Here is a 19,478-nt window from a genome sequence, read left to right on the forward strand (position 1 = left end):
CCCTCTCCCACCCCAAGTAAATTGAGTTTAAGGGTTTAGTGGGAGGAGACACATAACCTGAGCTTTTGTTTCTTCCTGGGGACTTTCTCTACTCCTTTCCTCCATTGTGTCCATACCACTGGACACAATGACCCTGGGAATCATGGGGGTCCTTGAAGAACCAGGGCAGCAGGGGGCATCTCTTGGAATCCCAGCAAAAGGCCATGCTGTCATCAGTGTATAGAGTGATCATTACTTGCCAGGCACTGGGCACAGTGCATGAGTCCAATCCTAGGAAGTAGGATTTCTCATGTGTCCCTTTTTACATCTGGGGAGGTGTAGGTTAAGATGTTTAAGTACAGTTTGTACTGTTAACAGCTGCACATTCAGAATTCAAACTCAAGTAGTCTGACTTCCTGGTGTGTGCTTTATAAGGTGAAATAAACCTGTTGCTTCCACTTCCCTTTATCATTGCTCTGCAGAGAGATGATATAAAAAGAGGTTGGAGTCTGCAACTCAGAAGCAGAATCCAACCATCCTGACCTCAGATTTCCAGCCTTCAGAACCTGTTTATAAGTCATCCAGGCTGTGGCACTTTGTTAACAACCATCCAAACTGACCAAGAAGTAGACACATTTGCTTGCAATCTGATTTGCTTTGCTTTTTATAAAAGCAAATATTGAGTAAGTTATTAACCTGCAATTACAAATGTTATGTAACTATTACAGAGCAAGGTTAAGAAAAATTTAAAAGCTTTAGAAAATGTTTTTAGTTATAAATAATTTTTAGAGATAAATTATTTTAGTTAAAAATAAATTATAAAATTCCAAGTTATCAGCATTTTTACAACTCTGGCTTCATGGACAGTTGAGTCAATAACTATCTCTGAATAACTTAAATCAGAATTTCTCTAGCTCTAGACTCAGAGCTTCAGTATATTTCAGGGGTCCCGTTCTTGCACCAGCCTGTTTTTCCTGACCACCTCCTTTTTTCAGGTTTCAGAGGTTTTTGGTTACCTGCTTATTCTAACTGCCCTTACAGGGGTGTTACACATGGAGGAAGGTGCTGCTTTGCTTTTTGAAGTCTTCAACTCTCCTAACTGAATGTGAATGGCTCTGACATGTTTCCTGTTCCCACAAAGGGGCAAGTGTACTCCTGCAGTGGCTTGTGTGGTTTTCCAGTTACAAATGAGCAACTTTGAACCCCTCACAGTTTTGTTATTGCTGTTGCTAGTATGGGTTTTCGTTGTGTGTGTGTGTGCATTTGATTATCCAAGACGTCTGTATGCTATCCCTCTTTCAAATGGCACTACTCAATGGTTTCCTCTTTAGTCTCTGAAGTGCCCTTTGGTTTTCCCTGACAGGGTCCAATACCCTACGTTTTCTTATTTTTGGTACAGGCTCTTATCTGGGTATGGGATACCTAGAAGGTGATCAATCATGGTCTTACTTAAAGTTTCATTACTTTAAATTGGCAAAGTGAGAGCATTAATACTTATAAAACAGCCAGGGTCAATGTCCAACAAGTTATTCATTTGTAACAATGGTTGACCTCCTATAGTCCAGCTTTCTAAACTCTTCTACATAAGGTTGAAAGTTTTATTTGCCAACGAGAGCACTTTGAATGCAGAAAGCCAAAAGTACGATAGCTCTGTTCATTTTCAGGGACATTGTTTGGTGTTTTTATCCAGTGAGTACTTCCTAAATATATTTACAAAGGAAGGCAAGCTCGGCATGTTGTCTGAAAATGGTGGCGTAAGCAGACTCATGGTGCACGGGTAGGGATGTAGCTGCTGTGCGTAGGTATGTGTCTGTGTGCACTTTGGAACTGAGAGTGGGATATTAAATTCGGGTTTTACAGCACATATATCTTAACCCCAAAATACCTCTAGTCAGATCAAGTTAGGATGATGTTTGTCAGGCAGCTTGCAAGAGTAAGGTATTAGATTTCATCACGTAATGTCCTAATAGGAGACTAAAGATTGATAAAACAGAATGGATTCTACTGCTAAGTATTTCACTGAGTCTAAGGTGTCAGGATAAAATATGCCATTATTTTGTGCATAAGGAAGGAAAATATTCTTCTAATTAAATTGTCATGATACTTTTTTTTTTTGGTGGGACTGAGGTTTGAACTCAGGGGTTTGGTCTTGCAAAGCAGGCACTGTACTGCTAGACCACACCTCCAACCCATTTTGTCCTGGTTATTTTGGAGATGGGAAGGTCTATCAAACTATTTGCCCAGGCTGGCCTTGAACTTTGATCCTCCCAATCTCAGTTTTCAAGTAGATAGAATTATAGGCATGAACTACTGGCTGCTGACGGACATGATACTTTTATATCACTACACTTTTTTTTTAAACTTCTACTTATTGAAAGCACTCTCTTAGGCTTAATTTGGCCATAGATTTTTGCCCTTTAGAACTTTTGTACATTCATAAGAAGGGAAACAAATTCAATAAATTGGTTAGAATGATGCTAAAATGACTCACGTTCATATCTGATCCTTCTGAATCACATGCCAAAGTCATTTCTTTTACAAAGTATTTTTTTTTATAAGTGATTGGCCTCTGGACCATATGACCATTGATATTATAGCACTTCTTAAAAAACAGCTCCACAGCGTCTTTAGGATCAACAGCCCTAAAGTGACTTGTACCCATCCTGCAAGTTTTAATATGCATATGTAGTCAATGACAATTACATCACAATGGCCGAATCCCAGTTTCACTGATGCTAACATGTGAAGATGTGTACCTCACAACAAGTGAAATATGCTAAAAATTCATGTGTGTAATATAATTAAAAATCCTAAGCCAGTCCTCCCCAAAAAGGCTTTTCTTGTTAGAAGTTTGCAGAATAGGTATTAAATACTAATCTTACCAATAGGAAGAGACATGACTAGGAAAAACATTCACTTAGAGGTTTGTCAAAGTTTTTAGTGTTTCAGAGTCAATTGGTTTATTTGCTAAAATATTTGATTACCAGGCCCACCCCAGACCCATCAAATTAGAATTCCTCGTTGTGTCATTTCTGACAAGCTCCCAGAATGCTCTGGTGCAGGTGGTCCAGGAAACTGTTTTGAAGCCACTGCATCAAGCCACGTCTGAGGCACACACAGATGTCATGTGCTAAACTCCCAGAGCTTAGGCCTGGATACTTCATGAAGTGTGTGGCAACTGAAGGAAAGCAAGTCACCCTTTTTGTTCAGAAAGTCATGGTGTGTCCCTTTATTGTGAACACTCCAGGAATACAGGAGCCAAGATATTTTGTCATTAGGCTACAGAGTAAGACTAAAATAGCCAAATCTTTTAAAAAGGCCTAAATAAGAAGATTGGAAGTTTAGTTTCTTATTTGTCTTTTCTCGAATGGTTACCTTTAAATTTAAACTTAAAAAAAATTCAGTCATTTATTCAGCCCACATGTCATATAAAAGGCTGAGGCCCTCAACACTGGACAAATTGAGACTGATGAGAGGGTCCTGATTAATATTTTATTACATTATAAAAGAGGTCATTCAAAGGTTATGCAAAGGAAGTGCACATTATTAGGGAAGCAAAGCAGCAGAATCATTTCCTATGATTCTTGTGTTAATCAGAAATCCTAGTCTTTCCAAAATTCCTCGTGAAAATTCCAAATGCCTTAGTAGTAACTTCTAATGTGACTTATTCAATCTTTGTTTTTTTGGGTAGAGGGTTCTAATGTTGAACTGACTTTCAATGCCTAAACTAAGACGTTAGTCATTTAGGAAATTTATGTTTTTAAAAAACTATTTTAACCTAAAAGGGAAATTTAATGAGCTGTGTAGTCATGTCACACTGGGATGGGGTGAGGCAGGCTACTAGAAAGGTGGTGCACTTTTCCTAAGGAAAATATTGGAACTTGGTCATCGTGGTTTTCTGTGAATTAAGTGAATGAAAAGAATGGATCGTCTTGCAGAAAGAGAAGGGAATGTAGGAATGAGTGAGAACTGAGGCAGCCATTGGCTATCTCTGTTTTATACCTGCATGGTAATTTAGAGTTGAGCCATGTTTTTATTCCTACATTTTCCTTTTATCTCCACAACATCTCTTCGAGAAAGGGACAGTATTTCTCCTTCTTAATTCTATTGAAAAAGTGATTTCATGTTAATCAGGAGGGCTGGTTGGTGTCTTAGGAGGGCTAATGGTAGAACTGGAACTCAAACACAGGTTTTCTGGTTCTAAGTTCAGAAGTTCTTTTTCTATTTGCTATTCACATTGCTTTTTTTTTTTTTTTGCATCAGAGACACACATGATGTTTCTGGATGTAGATTCATATGGTAGAAGAACCTTATGTGACTGGAGTCTCTTATAACTGGATTCATGATCCCTAATGTTAAGGTTTGGATCCGCAATGTCCCCAATGCACCAGTGTTCAGAATTGGGTTCTTTAGGATAGCTCTAACTTCATGATGGATTAATCCATTTATGGATTCATAACTTAAAGGACTGTTAGAAAGTTATGGAAACTTTAGGAGGTGGGGACTAGTTGGAAGAAGTGGGTCATTGGGAGCTTGCCCTTGAAGAATATATTTTGTTCCCTGGCCCCTCCTTTTTCTCTTTGCTTCTTGGAAACCATGAGGTGAGCAGCTTTACTCTACTGTGTGTTCCTGCCATGATGCTCTGCCTTACTACAGCCCCCCAAATCAATGAAGCCAAGCAGCCATGGAAACCTCTGAAACCATGAGCCAAAATAAATCTTTAAGTTGATTTTTCTCAAATACTTTGCAACAGTGACAGAAATCTAGCATACCTAATTTGAAAAAAGGGCTAGCTGTTAGAAAAACTTACCTTGACTCTCTCTACATTAGAACCTACCAGAACTGGGGGCAAAGAGAAGACATCTGAATAGTAAGAGCTCTTCACATGTTCCCAAGTCTAAACTATTCTAAACGAATTCACAGCAGTGTGAACTCAAAGTTGAAGTTTATAGATTTGACTGGGTTTAAAAAAAACCCAATTCTATGACTGCATCTTCAGACTCCATTGGAGTCAAAGCTCTGGATGTGATGGCAAAGTGTCCTGAAGGGTGTTCAGAGATTCTGAGTTGAGATTTATAGCAGACATTGTGGGTGTTCTGTCCTTATCTTCCCACACTCACTAATAGGCCTTTACACTTATGGATTCTGAAGGCTGCTTGTTGTAAGCAACTATAATGACTGCCCAGCTGCCTACAGTGTTGACCTGCTCATTAGGACAAGTCAGAAAGCCTGCATCCCACAAGGAGCCTAATTAAAATAGGTGCATCATTTGACTCTTCTAAACAGATATAAGTTTCTGTAGTTTTGAAAATTGTCTACTAAAAATTGAAACAGAGAATTATACAGATACTTCTTTTGGAAAAATATTTGCTCTAAGATAGAAGTTCACTTTTAAAGAATTAAGCAGCTGGGTGCCAGTGGCTCATGCCTGTAATCCTAGGTACACAGGAGGCAGAGATCAGGATTGAAGTTCGAAGCCAGCCTGAGGCAAATAGTTCCAAGACCTTATCTCAAAAAAAAAAAACCAAATACAAATCAGGGCTGGGGAAGTGGCTCAAGTGATAGAGTGCCTGCTTAGCAAGCCTAGAAAGCTCTGAGTTCAAGCCCCAGTACTGCACACATACACACAAAAAGGATTTAGCAAATCTTCAGAAATTAGATTGTTGATCATAGTGGTCATGGTTCTTTTTTTCACAGCTGTTACCCCATTGAGTCCTCTTAACTCATTAGTCAGGTAGAGAGGAGAAAAGATAGGTCTAAGGCTTGTGGCATGTGACTTGACTAAGACTGCCACATTGGTAGTGGCAGAGCTATTTCTAGAACTCCTGTAAGCTGTTCCCAGGGCACCTTGGGCCCTTGGTTTCAAGAGCTGGGCTATGACTGCCATAAATCTTATCTCTTTGGCAGATGTGTTTCAACAGAGGCCCCCATTAGTTTCTCAGGGTATGTGGAATACTGCCAAACCCAAGACTAGAAGGTAAAGGGGACCAAATAGGTTGGTGTGGAGTTGTGGGATTACAGTTGGCTCACACTCCATTCAATCCCCAGTGGCTTCTGTTATTTCTGGAAGCCTCTACCTCATTCCCACTAAGAAACACTCATGTTCTGCAGCCCAACCCAGTCTGCCCAGTAATCTGGCCCTCACTTTGCTTCTCTTGGTGGAAAGAGAAAGGGAACACAGTGATGCCCATTTCAACTTGCTACTCTCTGAAAATACTTCTGAAAAACAGCTGGTTACATTTATGTGTTGATTATGTATTAAGTTTTAATATGTGCTAGACCTTGCACTAAGCACAAGCAAAAATGTCACAGCTGGTGCTAAAGCAGGAGAACTTTCAGATGCTCCCCAAAACCAAACAACTGAAAACTAAGTCTCACATACTGAAAATCTGATGGTAAATGTCTCCACTTGTTCCTTGGAAATGTTTGCCTTCATTGCATTTAAGTCAAACTTATCTGGTAAAGATGGTTTATTGGGAAAACACAATTAATATGATATAATTGGCTTGACCATGAAACTCCTCCTGAGGGTTTGGAACCTGCTTAGTACTTTTCCTACTGGAACTTTGCCTATTCAGAGATTACTCCTTTGTATTTGGTTACAAGTAATCATTTATGAGCAAAATTGATCATAAAATACCAGTGCGTGTTACCTGGGCTTATTATCTTGGCTGGCATAATGCTGAGTTTAAGAAAAAAAAATCACCATAACATTTTAAATGTACAGGGTACACTGGGTTGAAAAGCTCTTTGATTAAGTTATTAATCTGTGCAGTTTCAGAAGACTACCTGCTATATTCCTTGGGTCCAGAGATGGATCTAATGTAGCATGATCTTGCATTTTGAGGGCAGAGTTGAAGTTTTGAACTCAGGGCCTTATGCTTGCTAGGTGAGCATTCTGCCACTTGAACCATACCACCAATCTTTGAGCTTGCATTTTTGGAATTGTAAAAGCTTGCCCTGTCTCACTCTTTGAGTTGACAAGTGATGCACAGACAGAGCAAGGTTAGAGAAGTCAGACTCCAGCACAAAGCAAGCTGACTAAGTGGATCTCATGAACCAGTACAACATCTTTGGTTTTACCTTAATGTATTAGTTTTTTTCTGAGATGAGGATTAAAATTGGCTTCTTGGTTAATTATGCTCTTATTTCCTAGCTCTTTGTGGTCATTGCTGTTTTATAACTGGAAAGTTGGGAAAAATAAGAATACAACTAGATAAAAGTCCCATAGGGATTGTGGTAGGACAAATGGGTCTTGCTGGGTCTTGGAAAGAATTAATGGGTTCCCCCAAATGAGTTGTTAGGTATAGTACATTGAGATAGTTCCACCATTGATGAACCTGTTGATCCTATTTTCTGCTCTCTTTTGTGTATTGTATTTGGTTTACTGTTATGGATTTGATACCCTCAGTGTACATATTCTCTCTGTGTAGGTGTCATTTACCAAAGTATCAATTTGGTTTCCTTTCGTCTTCCATAGTGGAAAGTATTCATGGTTTTAGATGCTCTTCATGTGGACAAAATCCACTCCATGCCTTCTGGGTCATTGTTTGTCACCTGTTTATATTTGATTTTGAAATCCTTGTTCTAGTCTTTGGAACCCATTCATTGCAGGGCTAGAATCCTGGCTTCACTATCTGCTAACTGTGGGATGTTGGATGAATTACTTAACCTTTCTAGGACTCAGTTCTCTCATCTCTGAAACAGACAGACAAATGATACCTACCTCTTGATGCTGTTTTGAAAGTTAAATGTGGTAGTCTATATAAAGTAAGCATAGTATCTGGCATGTAGTAAGAACTCTATAAAGTTTAGCTATTATTAGTAACCACTATTCCAGTTACCTACTCTCTCCTCAGAAAGTGGTATTTAACAAAATTTTCACAAGAAATCTTTTCCAGGGTCAGCCTAAATTGGGAACCAGGCCACTGGACCCACTGGCCATGGAAGCATGATTGTGTGTTGTAATAAGCAATAGAGTGTGTGGCTTTGACATTAGACTGATGTCAATCTCTGATATTATGGGGACCTTTAAGTTTTTCTGATTCAGTTTCCTCATTCAAAAAATGGGCATGATAACAGTAGTTGCTTCATAATATTGTGGCAAGGAGCAAGTGAATTAGTACTTTAAAATCCTTAAGAGCAGTGCCTGACACATACTGTGTACTTAATAAATGCCACCCACATCTGAAAGTAGTAAATCAGAGTGTTCCACCTGCTAAGTACGTTTTTGCTTCTGGGGAGATGAATACAGAGCGTTTCAAATTGGATTGTGGTGGAAAATTTGAGAAATTTGGAAGCAAAAACTCTTGCCTTTATTTCCCACTCCCCCAGTTCCCTGTACTCTGCTTCTGCTCCCTCTGTTCCCCTAAAATTGCACTTGCAAAGGCTGATCATCAAGTCAGATCCAGTGGCCTTTATGCTTCATTTTCTAGAGGGCATAAGAATTTCAGAAGTCAACTAGCTTAACACATCAATTCTCATCAGAGGAAGCTGAGTCCTGTGGATGTCCTGCAGCTATTTTGTGACAGATCAAGACTTATCCACTTTACTGGGGTATTTATTTACCAAATCACAGTGGGTTTATTTTATTTCTATTTTGACAAGTGGCATGGGAGGCTTAGAATTTAACACATGGCTGGTGAAAAAACTCCCTTCTCTTCTCTTTCATCTTGTTCTCTCTGTCCCCCAAGCCTTGCACAACAAGATCCTGGTCTTGTCAATATTTTAAGAGGGCTATTCTTTTCTCTCCAGTGGGACATATGCCTGGTGACCCTCCATAGCATAAAAACCTTGTTTCCTGATGGGTGATATTTTCCCTGCACTGTGACTTGCTTGTTTGGGGCTGTGTTCCTCTTTCCCTGCTGGTTTACTTATTTCCTTGGGCTGACTGCCTTCTTTGGCAGTTTTTAGTAAGGACTCTGATAGATGCCAAGAGGTGAGGAAAGGCCCTGAATGGACTTGATCCATTGGACGAGCAGCCTCAGTGATGAATGAGCCTTCTCCTCAGGGGATCTTGGGTCAGGAGAAGTCCAACTGATAAGTTTTTCCAGAGCTGAGTAACCCAGAAACAATGCCAATAGGACCTTACCTCTTGTGTGGCTTTTTTGGTATTGATTTTAAAGAAAATTCTTAGCTGTAGTCCCACATCTTCCTAGAAACACAGCTACATCCATGATAGACTTAGACATATGTGACATGAATTGTTTTAGAAATAACATTTAACGAGACGGGCAGGAGGAAGGAAGAGAAGAGCTTTCAAAAATTCCTCTCAAGATATTTTCTTTCTTTTAAGTATCAAACTAGCACAATATAACCCTTTCTTCTTCCAAATGATCTCATAGCTATTTATTGAGGGGAAATACCAAATGTTTATTATTATTATTATATATATATTTTTTCTTTGCAGAAGCTTCATCGGTCTTGATGATTCACGTCAATATCATTTTCTTCCTGACTACAGAGATTGCGAGACAGAGCTACACCCAAAGTGATCTGCCCGTGTCAGAACAATTCCTGTTCTGAAGGGAGGTATGCGACCTTCTTTATTTCTTCTTCACAGATGTCCTTGAGCCCTTGAGACGGATGTGAGTGAATTTTCAGCCCTCATGCAAAACAACCCTCTAAACATAACAGATGACATCAGCTTGGGCTTTTCAATTCCTGGAGGGCAGCAGTGTGTTAATCCAGGCTTCATCCTGGATTTCATAAACTAAAACAAGAGATGCTGGCAGAAGGACAGCGCTGCTGCTGGCTTGAGGAAATTGATGACGGTAGCATGCGGGCAACCCAGTGTATAAAACTCACAAACGTGTAGGCAGAGGCTCAGCTACCACTTTGGACAGCTGCTTCTCACCAGCAAGGACCATGAAGCAGGGAGCCGAGCTGAGCCAGCTGGGAAACATGAAGAGCCTCCTGCTATTGACCATGCTCCTTGTACTTGTGCACCTGGCCATGGCTTGGAGTGCCAAGTATGCTGTGGATTGCCCAGAACACTGTGACACTAGCGAGTGCAGAAGCAGCCTGCACTGCAAGAGGACAGTGCTGGACGACTGTGGCTGTTGCCAGGTGTGCGCTGCAGGGCCGGGAGAAACCTGCTACCGCACTGTCTCAGGCATGGATGGCGTGAAGTGTGGCCCAGGGCTGAGGTGTCAGTTTAACAATGAGGAGGATGATTTTGGTGACGAAATTGGTATCTGCAAAGGTAAAGAGTGATCCCTTGCTTCTCCTCTGTCCAGGGCTCTCTGAGGGCTTTTAGCCAGCTTGGGAAGTGAGGTGGCCTTGCTCCTCAGGACTGCAAGGGAAATGCAGCCCTACACAGGTGTTGTCCTAAGTGGAGAGAGGAGAATTACACTGCCATCAGCCAGGGAAACCAGTGTGCAAAAGGCGTACGAAGAAATGAAGCGTTCCATTCATTATTTTAGGAGAGTTAAGAAAGAAAGTTGCAATGGAAGATTTTGTTGCCTCCTTTTCTAGAAAACTTTAGAACTTTGGCAGGTAATTTGTTGTGAATGGTTTATTTGCTCTTTCTTCTGCAAGGCAGTGATTACAGAGGTCCCTATAAGATAACCCCTTGGAGTGCTTTCTAGCCCCTGGATTTAGTGAGTCTTTGATCTTGAAAGGGTCCACAGGACAAGGGCCTCTCTCAAGATCAAATCTTTCTGATTTATGGAGTAGGGTAGGCTTAAGTCATGCAGTAAAGTAACTCACATTCGTGCAGGAGGGTCCCAGAACTATAAAACAAATCTCATTCCAATTTATAAAGGTTTTGGTTATCTAGAAAAATTGCAGATGGTGTAAGACCAAAATAACAGTAAAGAAAAATAAAACTTGGAAGTCTGTAAAGAATAAGCTTAGATGTTTAATAGACTTAAAGACAAATTTCATCAGATTGAAATTGTACCTAAATGATGCCTTTAGGTACTTGTAGAATTTATTTTAAACTTAGTGACTATAGTTTAAAATGTTTAACATTTTAAAAATGTTTAGAATCAAAAGAACGGTGATTAAAGAGATTCTATGTACAGGCACATAACGATCTCATCATTAAGAGCTGTTATTAAGATGTAAAGCATGCTAACTCCAATTAGTTGTATAATACAAAGAAGCCATCAAAATTATAAAAAACAGGTTGGGGAATTTCTAAATAATTCTTATATTTTATGTGTTTAATACATTCACATTCTTTTGTGAATGATAATCACCCAGTATTGAGCTAATCTTATTACTTCTCTTTCCTTTTAGAAAGTAAATTCTAAATTAATCATCTTTTAATCTATAAAACCTATGAAGGATTAAGAAGTAAATTATTCAAGTATTATGAGAATTTTATTTTTTGCTTATTTTCACTTGTAACAAATAAGAGGTGGAATATTGAGGAAAGTTTTCTTTGATGAACATATACATGTATTTCTTTCATCTGAACAGGATCTGAATTTTCTGTAAATTACAGGACTTATCAGCCAAGAAAACAGAACCTCGCATAAGGAAATCAGGGAGGAAGTGGTTAGCACAATCGTGTTATGATACAGCAAGTATATGCAGTGGATTGCTTTTTCTCTTGGCATAAAAATGCCTTTATAAATGTACATTACATGGGAGCCAAGAATCAAGCTGCGAGGCAGCTGGAGTTAACATTCTAGTATTCTACTGAATGATCAATGTTCATGAGACATAGTTTTTAAAATATATTTTGGATTTCTTTTTTTGGCATCCTTCAGACCACTGACGAATCTAGTTTTGAACATTTTTCTCTGCTGGAAATGATGAGACTGTGTGATCCTTAGCAACTCTAGGTAGAGAGCTCCTTTTTGCTGTTATAAGCAAACTCCCTTCTTCAGCTGTTTTATTGAACACCTACAGGAAAACTGTATACTTCAGATGCATATCGCTTGTTTTCTAAACACTCAGATATTTTCATTGTGTTGCCCAGAGAACAATCAGCCAGCCAGCACTGGCTCTTTGGCCCAGCACTCTTTGCTATGAAGGGGATTCATTAGAAGGGTATTGGGAATTTGTCAAAAGTTTCCTTTCCCAATACTACTGCAGACGTATGCAAATCCCGATCTCATGTGCTTTTCTGCTAGAGGCTTTTTTCAGGATTATTTGTAACAACTCTTTTCCCTGAAGAGAGGACAGTGTACAAAACCAGAGTCCCCTGTTATCTGAAGAATGGTCAGAAAAGCAGTCCTAAATCTTAAAAAAGCATTATTTCATTCATATCTCTCTTAATCATTCAGTGCAGTATTGGGTTGCTAGACTCAGGTGCCTCACAGCTTATTCTTTTACCCATATGTGATTGTACATGTTTTCATGCCAAAAGAATAAATATTCAACATCGATTCTTCTGAATTTTAAAGCCTGTTTAATCTATAAAGAGCTGTTTATATCGTAAACCTACACCTTTTACTAAATGACTTTGTCTTCTTTATCTCAATAGGGTATGGTTTAGTTTAAGTATAAACTAAAAGCTTCTAAAAGCTTCCAGAAGGTCTTGGTAGGTCTATAAGCCCTTGGGTATATAAACTCTGTGCTTTTTTGTTTATTTAGAATCTTAGCTCTGTAGAGAGTTTTACTAGTGAGCTAGTGAACTTCAGTGGGGGAGTTAAGTTTACTGCTAAGTGGGGGATTTAGGTAAGTTTACTGCTAAGGTTTTTTTTGTTTGTTTGGTTTTTGGTTTTTTTTTCTTTCTTTCTTTTGGTGCTAAAGTTTGAACCCAGGGCCTTGCCTATGCTAGGCAAGGATTTTACGGCTTGAGCCACACACCCAGCCCATTTATATTCAGTCTCACTGATTTTATCCAAGCTGGACTTAAGTTGGCAATCCTCCTGCCTCCACCTCCCAAGCAGCTGGGACTGCAGGCATGTACCACCATGCCCAGTTTGTATCACTGTCTTGACTGATAAGGAACTTCTGAATGGTTGTTGCAGATTGAGGGTTGATCATTTCATGGTGAGCTGGGATGGCAGGTCTCTTAGCCCTGGTTAGTTTTAAGCTCTTTGCATACCTTTAAAATAGTGGTCTGTGAATATGGTGGATTCAAAGATAGTGTTGTATCTTTGAGGTGTAGACGTCTATTCAGTTTTCCATCTTCCATCTTCACTGAACTGTTATGGAGTAACCCAGAGAATCTGTATTATCATCTAAGCAGAAAATGAACAGAATTAAAAGTAGTCCAAGGAGATTAGCTATATGTAGCTGTCTTCAGCTAAACTTTACATCATAATACCAAGCTTGAGATGTCCAGTGTCTGGTCTTAATGTGTGATTTCACATTTATGACTCATACTTTCAACTTTCAAAATCTGATTTTCTTTTTTCTTTTGGCGGCATTGAAGTTTAAACTTAGGCCCTTGCACTTGCTAGGCCTACCACTTGGGTCACACCTCCAGACCTTGTTTTGCTTCCAGATAGGGTCTTGCATTTTTTTTTCTCAAGACAGCCTTGGACTATGATCTCTTACCTATGCCCCTGGCATAGTTTGGAATCCAGGTGTGAGCCACTACTCCTGGTCAAAGCCTGGGTTTTGAGAAATGGGTTCCATTGTACATTCAAGATCCATGAGATTGGTTCAAATCCTAAGATGATCGCTTGGGGCTGTGAGGACAGAAGCCTTTGCACAACAAGAAGTTCCTTCTCTAAACCTTTGCTCTGCCCTCAGACTGCCCCTACGGTACCTTCGGGCTGGAATGCAAGGAGACCTGCAACTGCCAGGCAGGCATATGTGACAGGATGACAGGCAAATGTCTGACATTTCCCTTCTTCCAATATTCAACAGCCAAGCCTTCCAGCAGGAGCTCTGTCTCTCCCACAGGTAAGAGTTGATTGTAGTATAACAAAGTTGTCTCATTTTCAGTTTGGGTAACTTAAAAATATCCGTGAGTAGAAGAAGATGTCAATTTGGATGATCTTGTTTCCTTTATTTTCCTTGAGAGAAAGGTAGGTGGAATTTTAGTCTGGTTTTCCAAAAAGATCCTATTGGTAATTTTGAGGATTATATACTATAATTTCTCATAAAGTATACCCACTTCATATGGAGAATGCATGATTGATTACCAAAACCAAATCTGTAATAAGAACCAAGTCACTGAAATTTACAAAGTTCTTTAAATTCTTCAGTTATCTGTTTTATATGCTTATTAGACAAAACTATTTCTCTCCTGACTCTACCCAGAAAAAGTATGGTGAGGAATTTATTAGAGAAGGTTAAAGAGACATGATAAAAAATGTAGAGCATGTCTTTCTTTTAACCAAATGGAAACATTTAAACAGAATAATTCCAAGTGTGCATTTTTATGGATTTTTGAGAAGATAAGAAATAGTACTTGTGATTGAATCTTAGGAAATGAATGAAATTGCAGTAATGCTTACACATTGCCTGTAGATCTATATGCATTTCTTACAAGATTATGAGAATGTGAGGAATACACAACTTAAAATATAGTGCTCTGCACATATTTGGTTATATTTTGATAAATGGCCAAGTCTGTAGGGCTCTATTAAATTAATAGTAGCTCATTTAAAGGTTTCAACATAAGTAAGTAAATAAATAAATGACATGCATCACTAAAGATTGCACTAGCAACAATCTTTTAAATACCCTGGGTCAAAAAAGGGAGAAAACCTATTGTTTTGTCTATAAATTTCTAATAAACATCTCAATAATAAATTTTGGTATACAAATATTTTTGTGTAGTCTCCAGTGTCATGTCCATCCAAGCAATATAGCATCTTTCCAAGGCATCTATATAATAGCCAAGACATTTGCATATTGCATGCAAATCAGAGAGGGTTACAGGCTCAAGGGAAAGAGACTGCACTTCCAATGCACGAAGTAGTGACCATAATTAATAAAAATGTACTATATAGTTCAAAATTGCTTAAAGAGTAGATTTAAAATATTTTCACCATTAAAAATGGTGAGTATGTGAAGTGATGCATATGTTAGTTTGACTTAATCATTGCACAATGCACATATGTATCAAAGCATCACATTATACCCCAATATACCCAATTATTATAGCATGTTCTAAAATTAAGTAATTTTAGATGTAACTTCCCCCCAAATCATCATTTAGCCCCAAATCATTTTAGATGTAACTTCCCCCCAAATCATCATTTAGCCACAGTAACTGCTAAGTATTATCAATAATCTACACACCTTCCCCCAGATATAAATAGTCATCCAAATCCATTTTATTTTTTTTTTGGTACTGGAGCTTGAACTTAGGTCCTTCACCTTGAACCAATCCACCAGCCCTATTTTTGTGATGGGTTTTTCGACATAGGGTGTCACAAACTATTTGCCCTGGTTGGCTTTGAACTGTGATCTTCCTGATCTCTGCCTCCTGAGTAGCTAGGTTTATTTAGGTTTTATTTTTGATCATTTGCACTTCAAATTAATTAAAATGTGAAATACTGAGCAAATGTGCTTATTTTTCCAGCATTAACTCTTTCAAATGTTGGTATTTCAAATGAATTAGCAGGTGAAGTATGACTATACTCTTAAACATTAACTCAAAATAAAACCTTTTTCAACCTATTAGGTGAATATTTTTTGTGAGTATTTCATCTGGAAATCAAGACATAATTAACATTTTAAATACTTATGTCTTGTGCCTGTAGTCTTTGAAAGTCAAAGCATTATTCTTTAAGATTTGAATTCATTTTGAAGTAAAATTCACATAACATAAACGTAAGCATGCTAAAGTAAACAGTTCCAAAGCATTAGAACAGTCACAACGTGTGCAACCTCACCATCTAGATCCATACCACTTTCACCAACCCTCACTGAAAGTCCAGAATCAGCTGTGAGCCTCTTCTTCACATTCCCCAAGCACCTGGAAACCACAGATCTGCTTTCTAAAATCTAGAATTATTTTTGAAGGATTAGGTAACTTATTGAACAGATTTGAGAGTTAATGTCTCACTGTACCTCGGTGCCTCAAATAGTTTCAGCTTCTTTTGTCTTATTTTGCTTCCTTAAAATCACAGGCTAAAGAGCACTTTGGAGGTACAACATTTTGCATCCATCTTCTCTCTTTTACGTTTGTCCTTAAATCGTTCTCCCCAAGAGGTGTTTGAATTTGTTGTGACTCTTTGTTGGGGTTTGGGATGGAATGTCTGAGAGGCAGTGAGAGTTCCTTTGGAATAACCAGTGCTCAATGACAGAAATTCTCCGTGTCTTACCTGCATCCCTCCTGTACAACAGCAGGGTGACCCTTCGGCCTCTTCTCTACAGGACTATGGTGTAGTCTTTTCCACTCAAACCTGTCACCCCCTCTAATCTGCTTGGAGACCATGCAAATATCTTGGAAAGGTACTATATTGCTAGGTGGACATGACAGGATAGAAAATATTTCTATACCAAAATTTGGTATTGAAATTTTTATTAAAAATATATAGGCAAAACAGTTGTTTTTTCCCTTTCCTGACCCAGAATATTTAAAAGATGATTACTAGTGTAATCTTGATAAACCTTAGGTTCAGGATGGAGAGAAGAATGTCCTAATGAAAAGTAGTGAGGCTGCTTGCTCAGCTGCCTAGTTCATTGGGCCAGAATTTACAGGAAGAAGCTTGGCTTCTCCATCCTGTCACAGGCTTCCTTCACCTGCACAAACCTTTTCAGGTCACCCTTTGAGAATGGAGTAGGTGGCTCCAAGACTCACCATAGGGCATCTCAGAGGTCCTTTTCAAACCCTGACTGCATGAGGAGGTCTTTTCCAACTATCTTTTTAATAGATTCAAGATGCTATGCTTCTTTATCAGTTAGCACCTCCAAGCTGAGGTAACACTTGCATGATTTCTCTTGTCTTTTTTTTTTTCCTCTGTTTGTCTTTTCCAACCTGTCTTTGGCTGAAATACTCCTGGGACCCTAGTGGTCCCATTTTAATTTTTTTTAATAGACAGTGTTCCCAGACTGGGAATTCACAAGGCATTTGTTTAGTGGGGTGAGTGAGGAGCAAGTTCTGGCATGTTTCATGAAATTACAGGCATTTGACTATCAGGCTGCATCCATACGAGAGCATTTCATCTCTGTGCATGACTGAGGCAAGCACATCTCACTACTCTTATAAGCAGGAAGCTTCATTTTAGAAAATTCTAAATAACTTTTCTGTATGTAAAGCAAGAACTGTCTTTATAAAAGTTGTACCCTTTGGTTTGCCTTCTGGAGTCACATGGAAAAGTTAATCCTTCTATACCAGTTAGCACAAAAGTCTTACTTTGATACCTATTTTTACAGCATTTGCATATTCTGTAAGTCTCTATTAAGTGCCTACTCCTACTATGTTCCAGATGCTATTGTAGGTGGGGAATTTAACAGTGAATGAAAGAAAGTACCCGCCTTTTAGAGCTGGAATTCTAGTGGTAGAGTGAGATAACAATGAAAGAGAGAGAGATAGGGAGAGAGAGAGAGAGAGAGAGAGAGAGAGAGAGAGAGAGAGAGAGAGAGAGAGAGAGAAGGGGAGGGAGATGGAGAGAAAGGAGGAGAAGGGAGAGAGAGAGGAAGAAAGGAAGGAAGGAAAGGAAGAAAGAAAGAAGAGGAAAACGAAAGAAGGAAGGAAAGAAAGAAAGATGATAGGCAGATAAATAATGCAAGTATTACCTTAGTTTGGAGGTGTTAACTGATAAAGTAGCATAGCATCTTGAGTCTATCAAAGATTTTATGTTAAATTCCATTGACAAAGAAAAAGCAAAACAAAATTCTTGACCCTTGAGTTGTAGACATTTGGACATGTTTATATTCCTTCTAATTTCAGAGCAGGACATGGCATCTGGAGATGGCAGCACTGTGAGAGAAGAAATTGGGAAAGAGAACCCTGCAAGTTCCTTTGTAACGAAATGGTTAAAACCACGCTGATCCTGGGTTGGATTTCCAAGAGGAGGTTATATTTTAGTGATTGTTCAACATTCAGCCAACATTTTAAGAACTTTCTAGATTATAGCATATGGACATGTAATTTTTGGAAATAAAGGGTGATTCAGAATAGATCAAGAGAAAAGTAGGCTACTTACAATCTGTAAAATGCATAAGGCTGAACACTTTAAGATGATTATTTGTTAAATATTTGAATGCATGTAGATTTGTTAAATGTATGTGTATAGTAACACTGAAGAATTAAATATACAATTTGGATAATCTTACATAGAGTCAAGTCAAAGTCAAAGCCAGTTAAAGCTGAATATCACAGTAAACCCACAGATTCTTTGACTTGGGTTGCCTTAATGTGAAGATATGGGATGGAGGAAGAGTCAGGAGAAGGAGAAGGTGGGGACGGGGGAGTATGGGTAGTGAGTTATAGTATTTAGCTCTTCCTTGTGGTAGAATTTAATTTCTTAAACTTTGGAAGAAGTCAAAACAAAACCAGAAATTTTCTGAGGGAGGCAGGATGTTTGAAGCTTGTGGGAATTTGAGCAACAGCCTTGAATTGAGGTAGATTTCTAAAGGCAGTTGATGTAGTTCTCAAGTTATCTGCATCTGAAGGAGAGCTCTGGGGCAGAAGACAAATGTACACTTCCATCACTGTTTAAATAAAGTGCACACCTGTGGTCTAGAGCTAGGAAGTATTTTGCCTACTGGGGGTTGGGGAGGGGTGAAGGTAAATATTTATATATTTTTATAAACAGTATGTCAGTACAAAAACCCTTCATACTCATATTTATCACCATTGTGAGGAAATGAATCTAATATTATTTGTTTAAAATGGTTAGAATAAAGGTGTAACCCTGTAAGATTTTCAACCATCTGAGGTATGGTAAATTTATTATTAATAATTGTGGTAATATAAACAGTGATAAGCATCAGAGAAATTGAGTCACTCTGGATTTATAATATGTCAAAAAATGAGCAACGAGGAATATTTAAAAGAAAATACCAAGACTTAAACCATTTTAAATTTAAAGTAGAAAACATCTTTGTAGAAAGTTTGGGAAAAGAGAGTTTTCAAAAAGCAGGAAACACATCAACTTTAACATATAGTTTATTTTTATATTTTTTTCTCTCAAACTTGACTGATAATTTGAAGCAGAAGTATGTTTGGGAGGATCTTAGCACAATCAGGACTGTTATACTGGATATTGTTAGGAAATCTTTACAGAAGTGTTTTATTTGGAGTGAAAAACTTATTTAAGAATTATTTCACTATTTACTTATTTTTATTCTGGAAGTTTGCCAACAAAATTGTGAATGTTTAGGTGGGGGAATGTAAGCAGGATAAGCTGTTAACTTTTGTTTTAAAAGAACAAATTTATTATTGTTCAATAAAAAATGATACAGCTATTCCATGTCAATTGACTTTTAATCAGTTAAATCTTATCAATAAGAATGCTCAAATGCATATTAAAGACAATTTCTTCAACTGAGTTTTCTGCTATAGATAAGCTGCTTGTATAAAACCAGGCACCAGAATATTTGTTTTTTTGCCTCACAAACTTGGTCTATTCATTCTTCAGTTCTTGCTAAAAAGTAGCTCCCTATATATTCATCCAGTTTATAGAGTT

General features: G+C 38.3%; 1 protein-coding gene across 1 annotated transcript; it reads left to right on the forward strand.

The window, feature by feature from the left end:
- Positions 1 to 9,673: 9,673 nt before the first annotated feature.
- On the forward strand, positions 9,674 to 19,257 carry Esm1 (endothelial cell specific molecule 1). The gene is made up of 3 exons (XM_020161752.2): positions 9,674 to 10,183; positions 13,639 to 13,791; positions 17,738 to 19,257. Exons 1-3 carry the CDS (start codon positions 9,847 to 9,849, stop codon positions 17,836 to 17,838), a joined length of 591 nt encoding a protein of 196 aa, XP_020017341.2. The 5' UTR covers positions 9,674 to 9,846; the 3' UTR covers positions 17,839 to 19,257.
- Positions 19,258 to 19,478: the final 221 nt, after the last annotated feature.

This window comes from Castor canadensis, chromosome 6, assembly GCF_047511655.1.
Source record: "Castor canadensis chromosome 6, mCasCan1.hap1v2, whole genome shotgun sequence".
NCBI classification, from domain to species: Eukaryota; Metazoa; Chordata; class Mammalia; order Rodentia; family Castoridae; genus Castor; species Castor canadensis.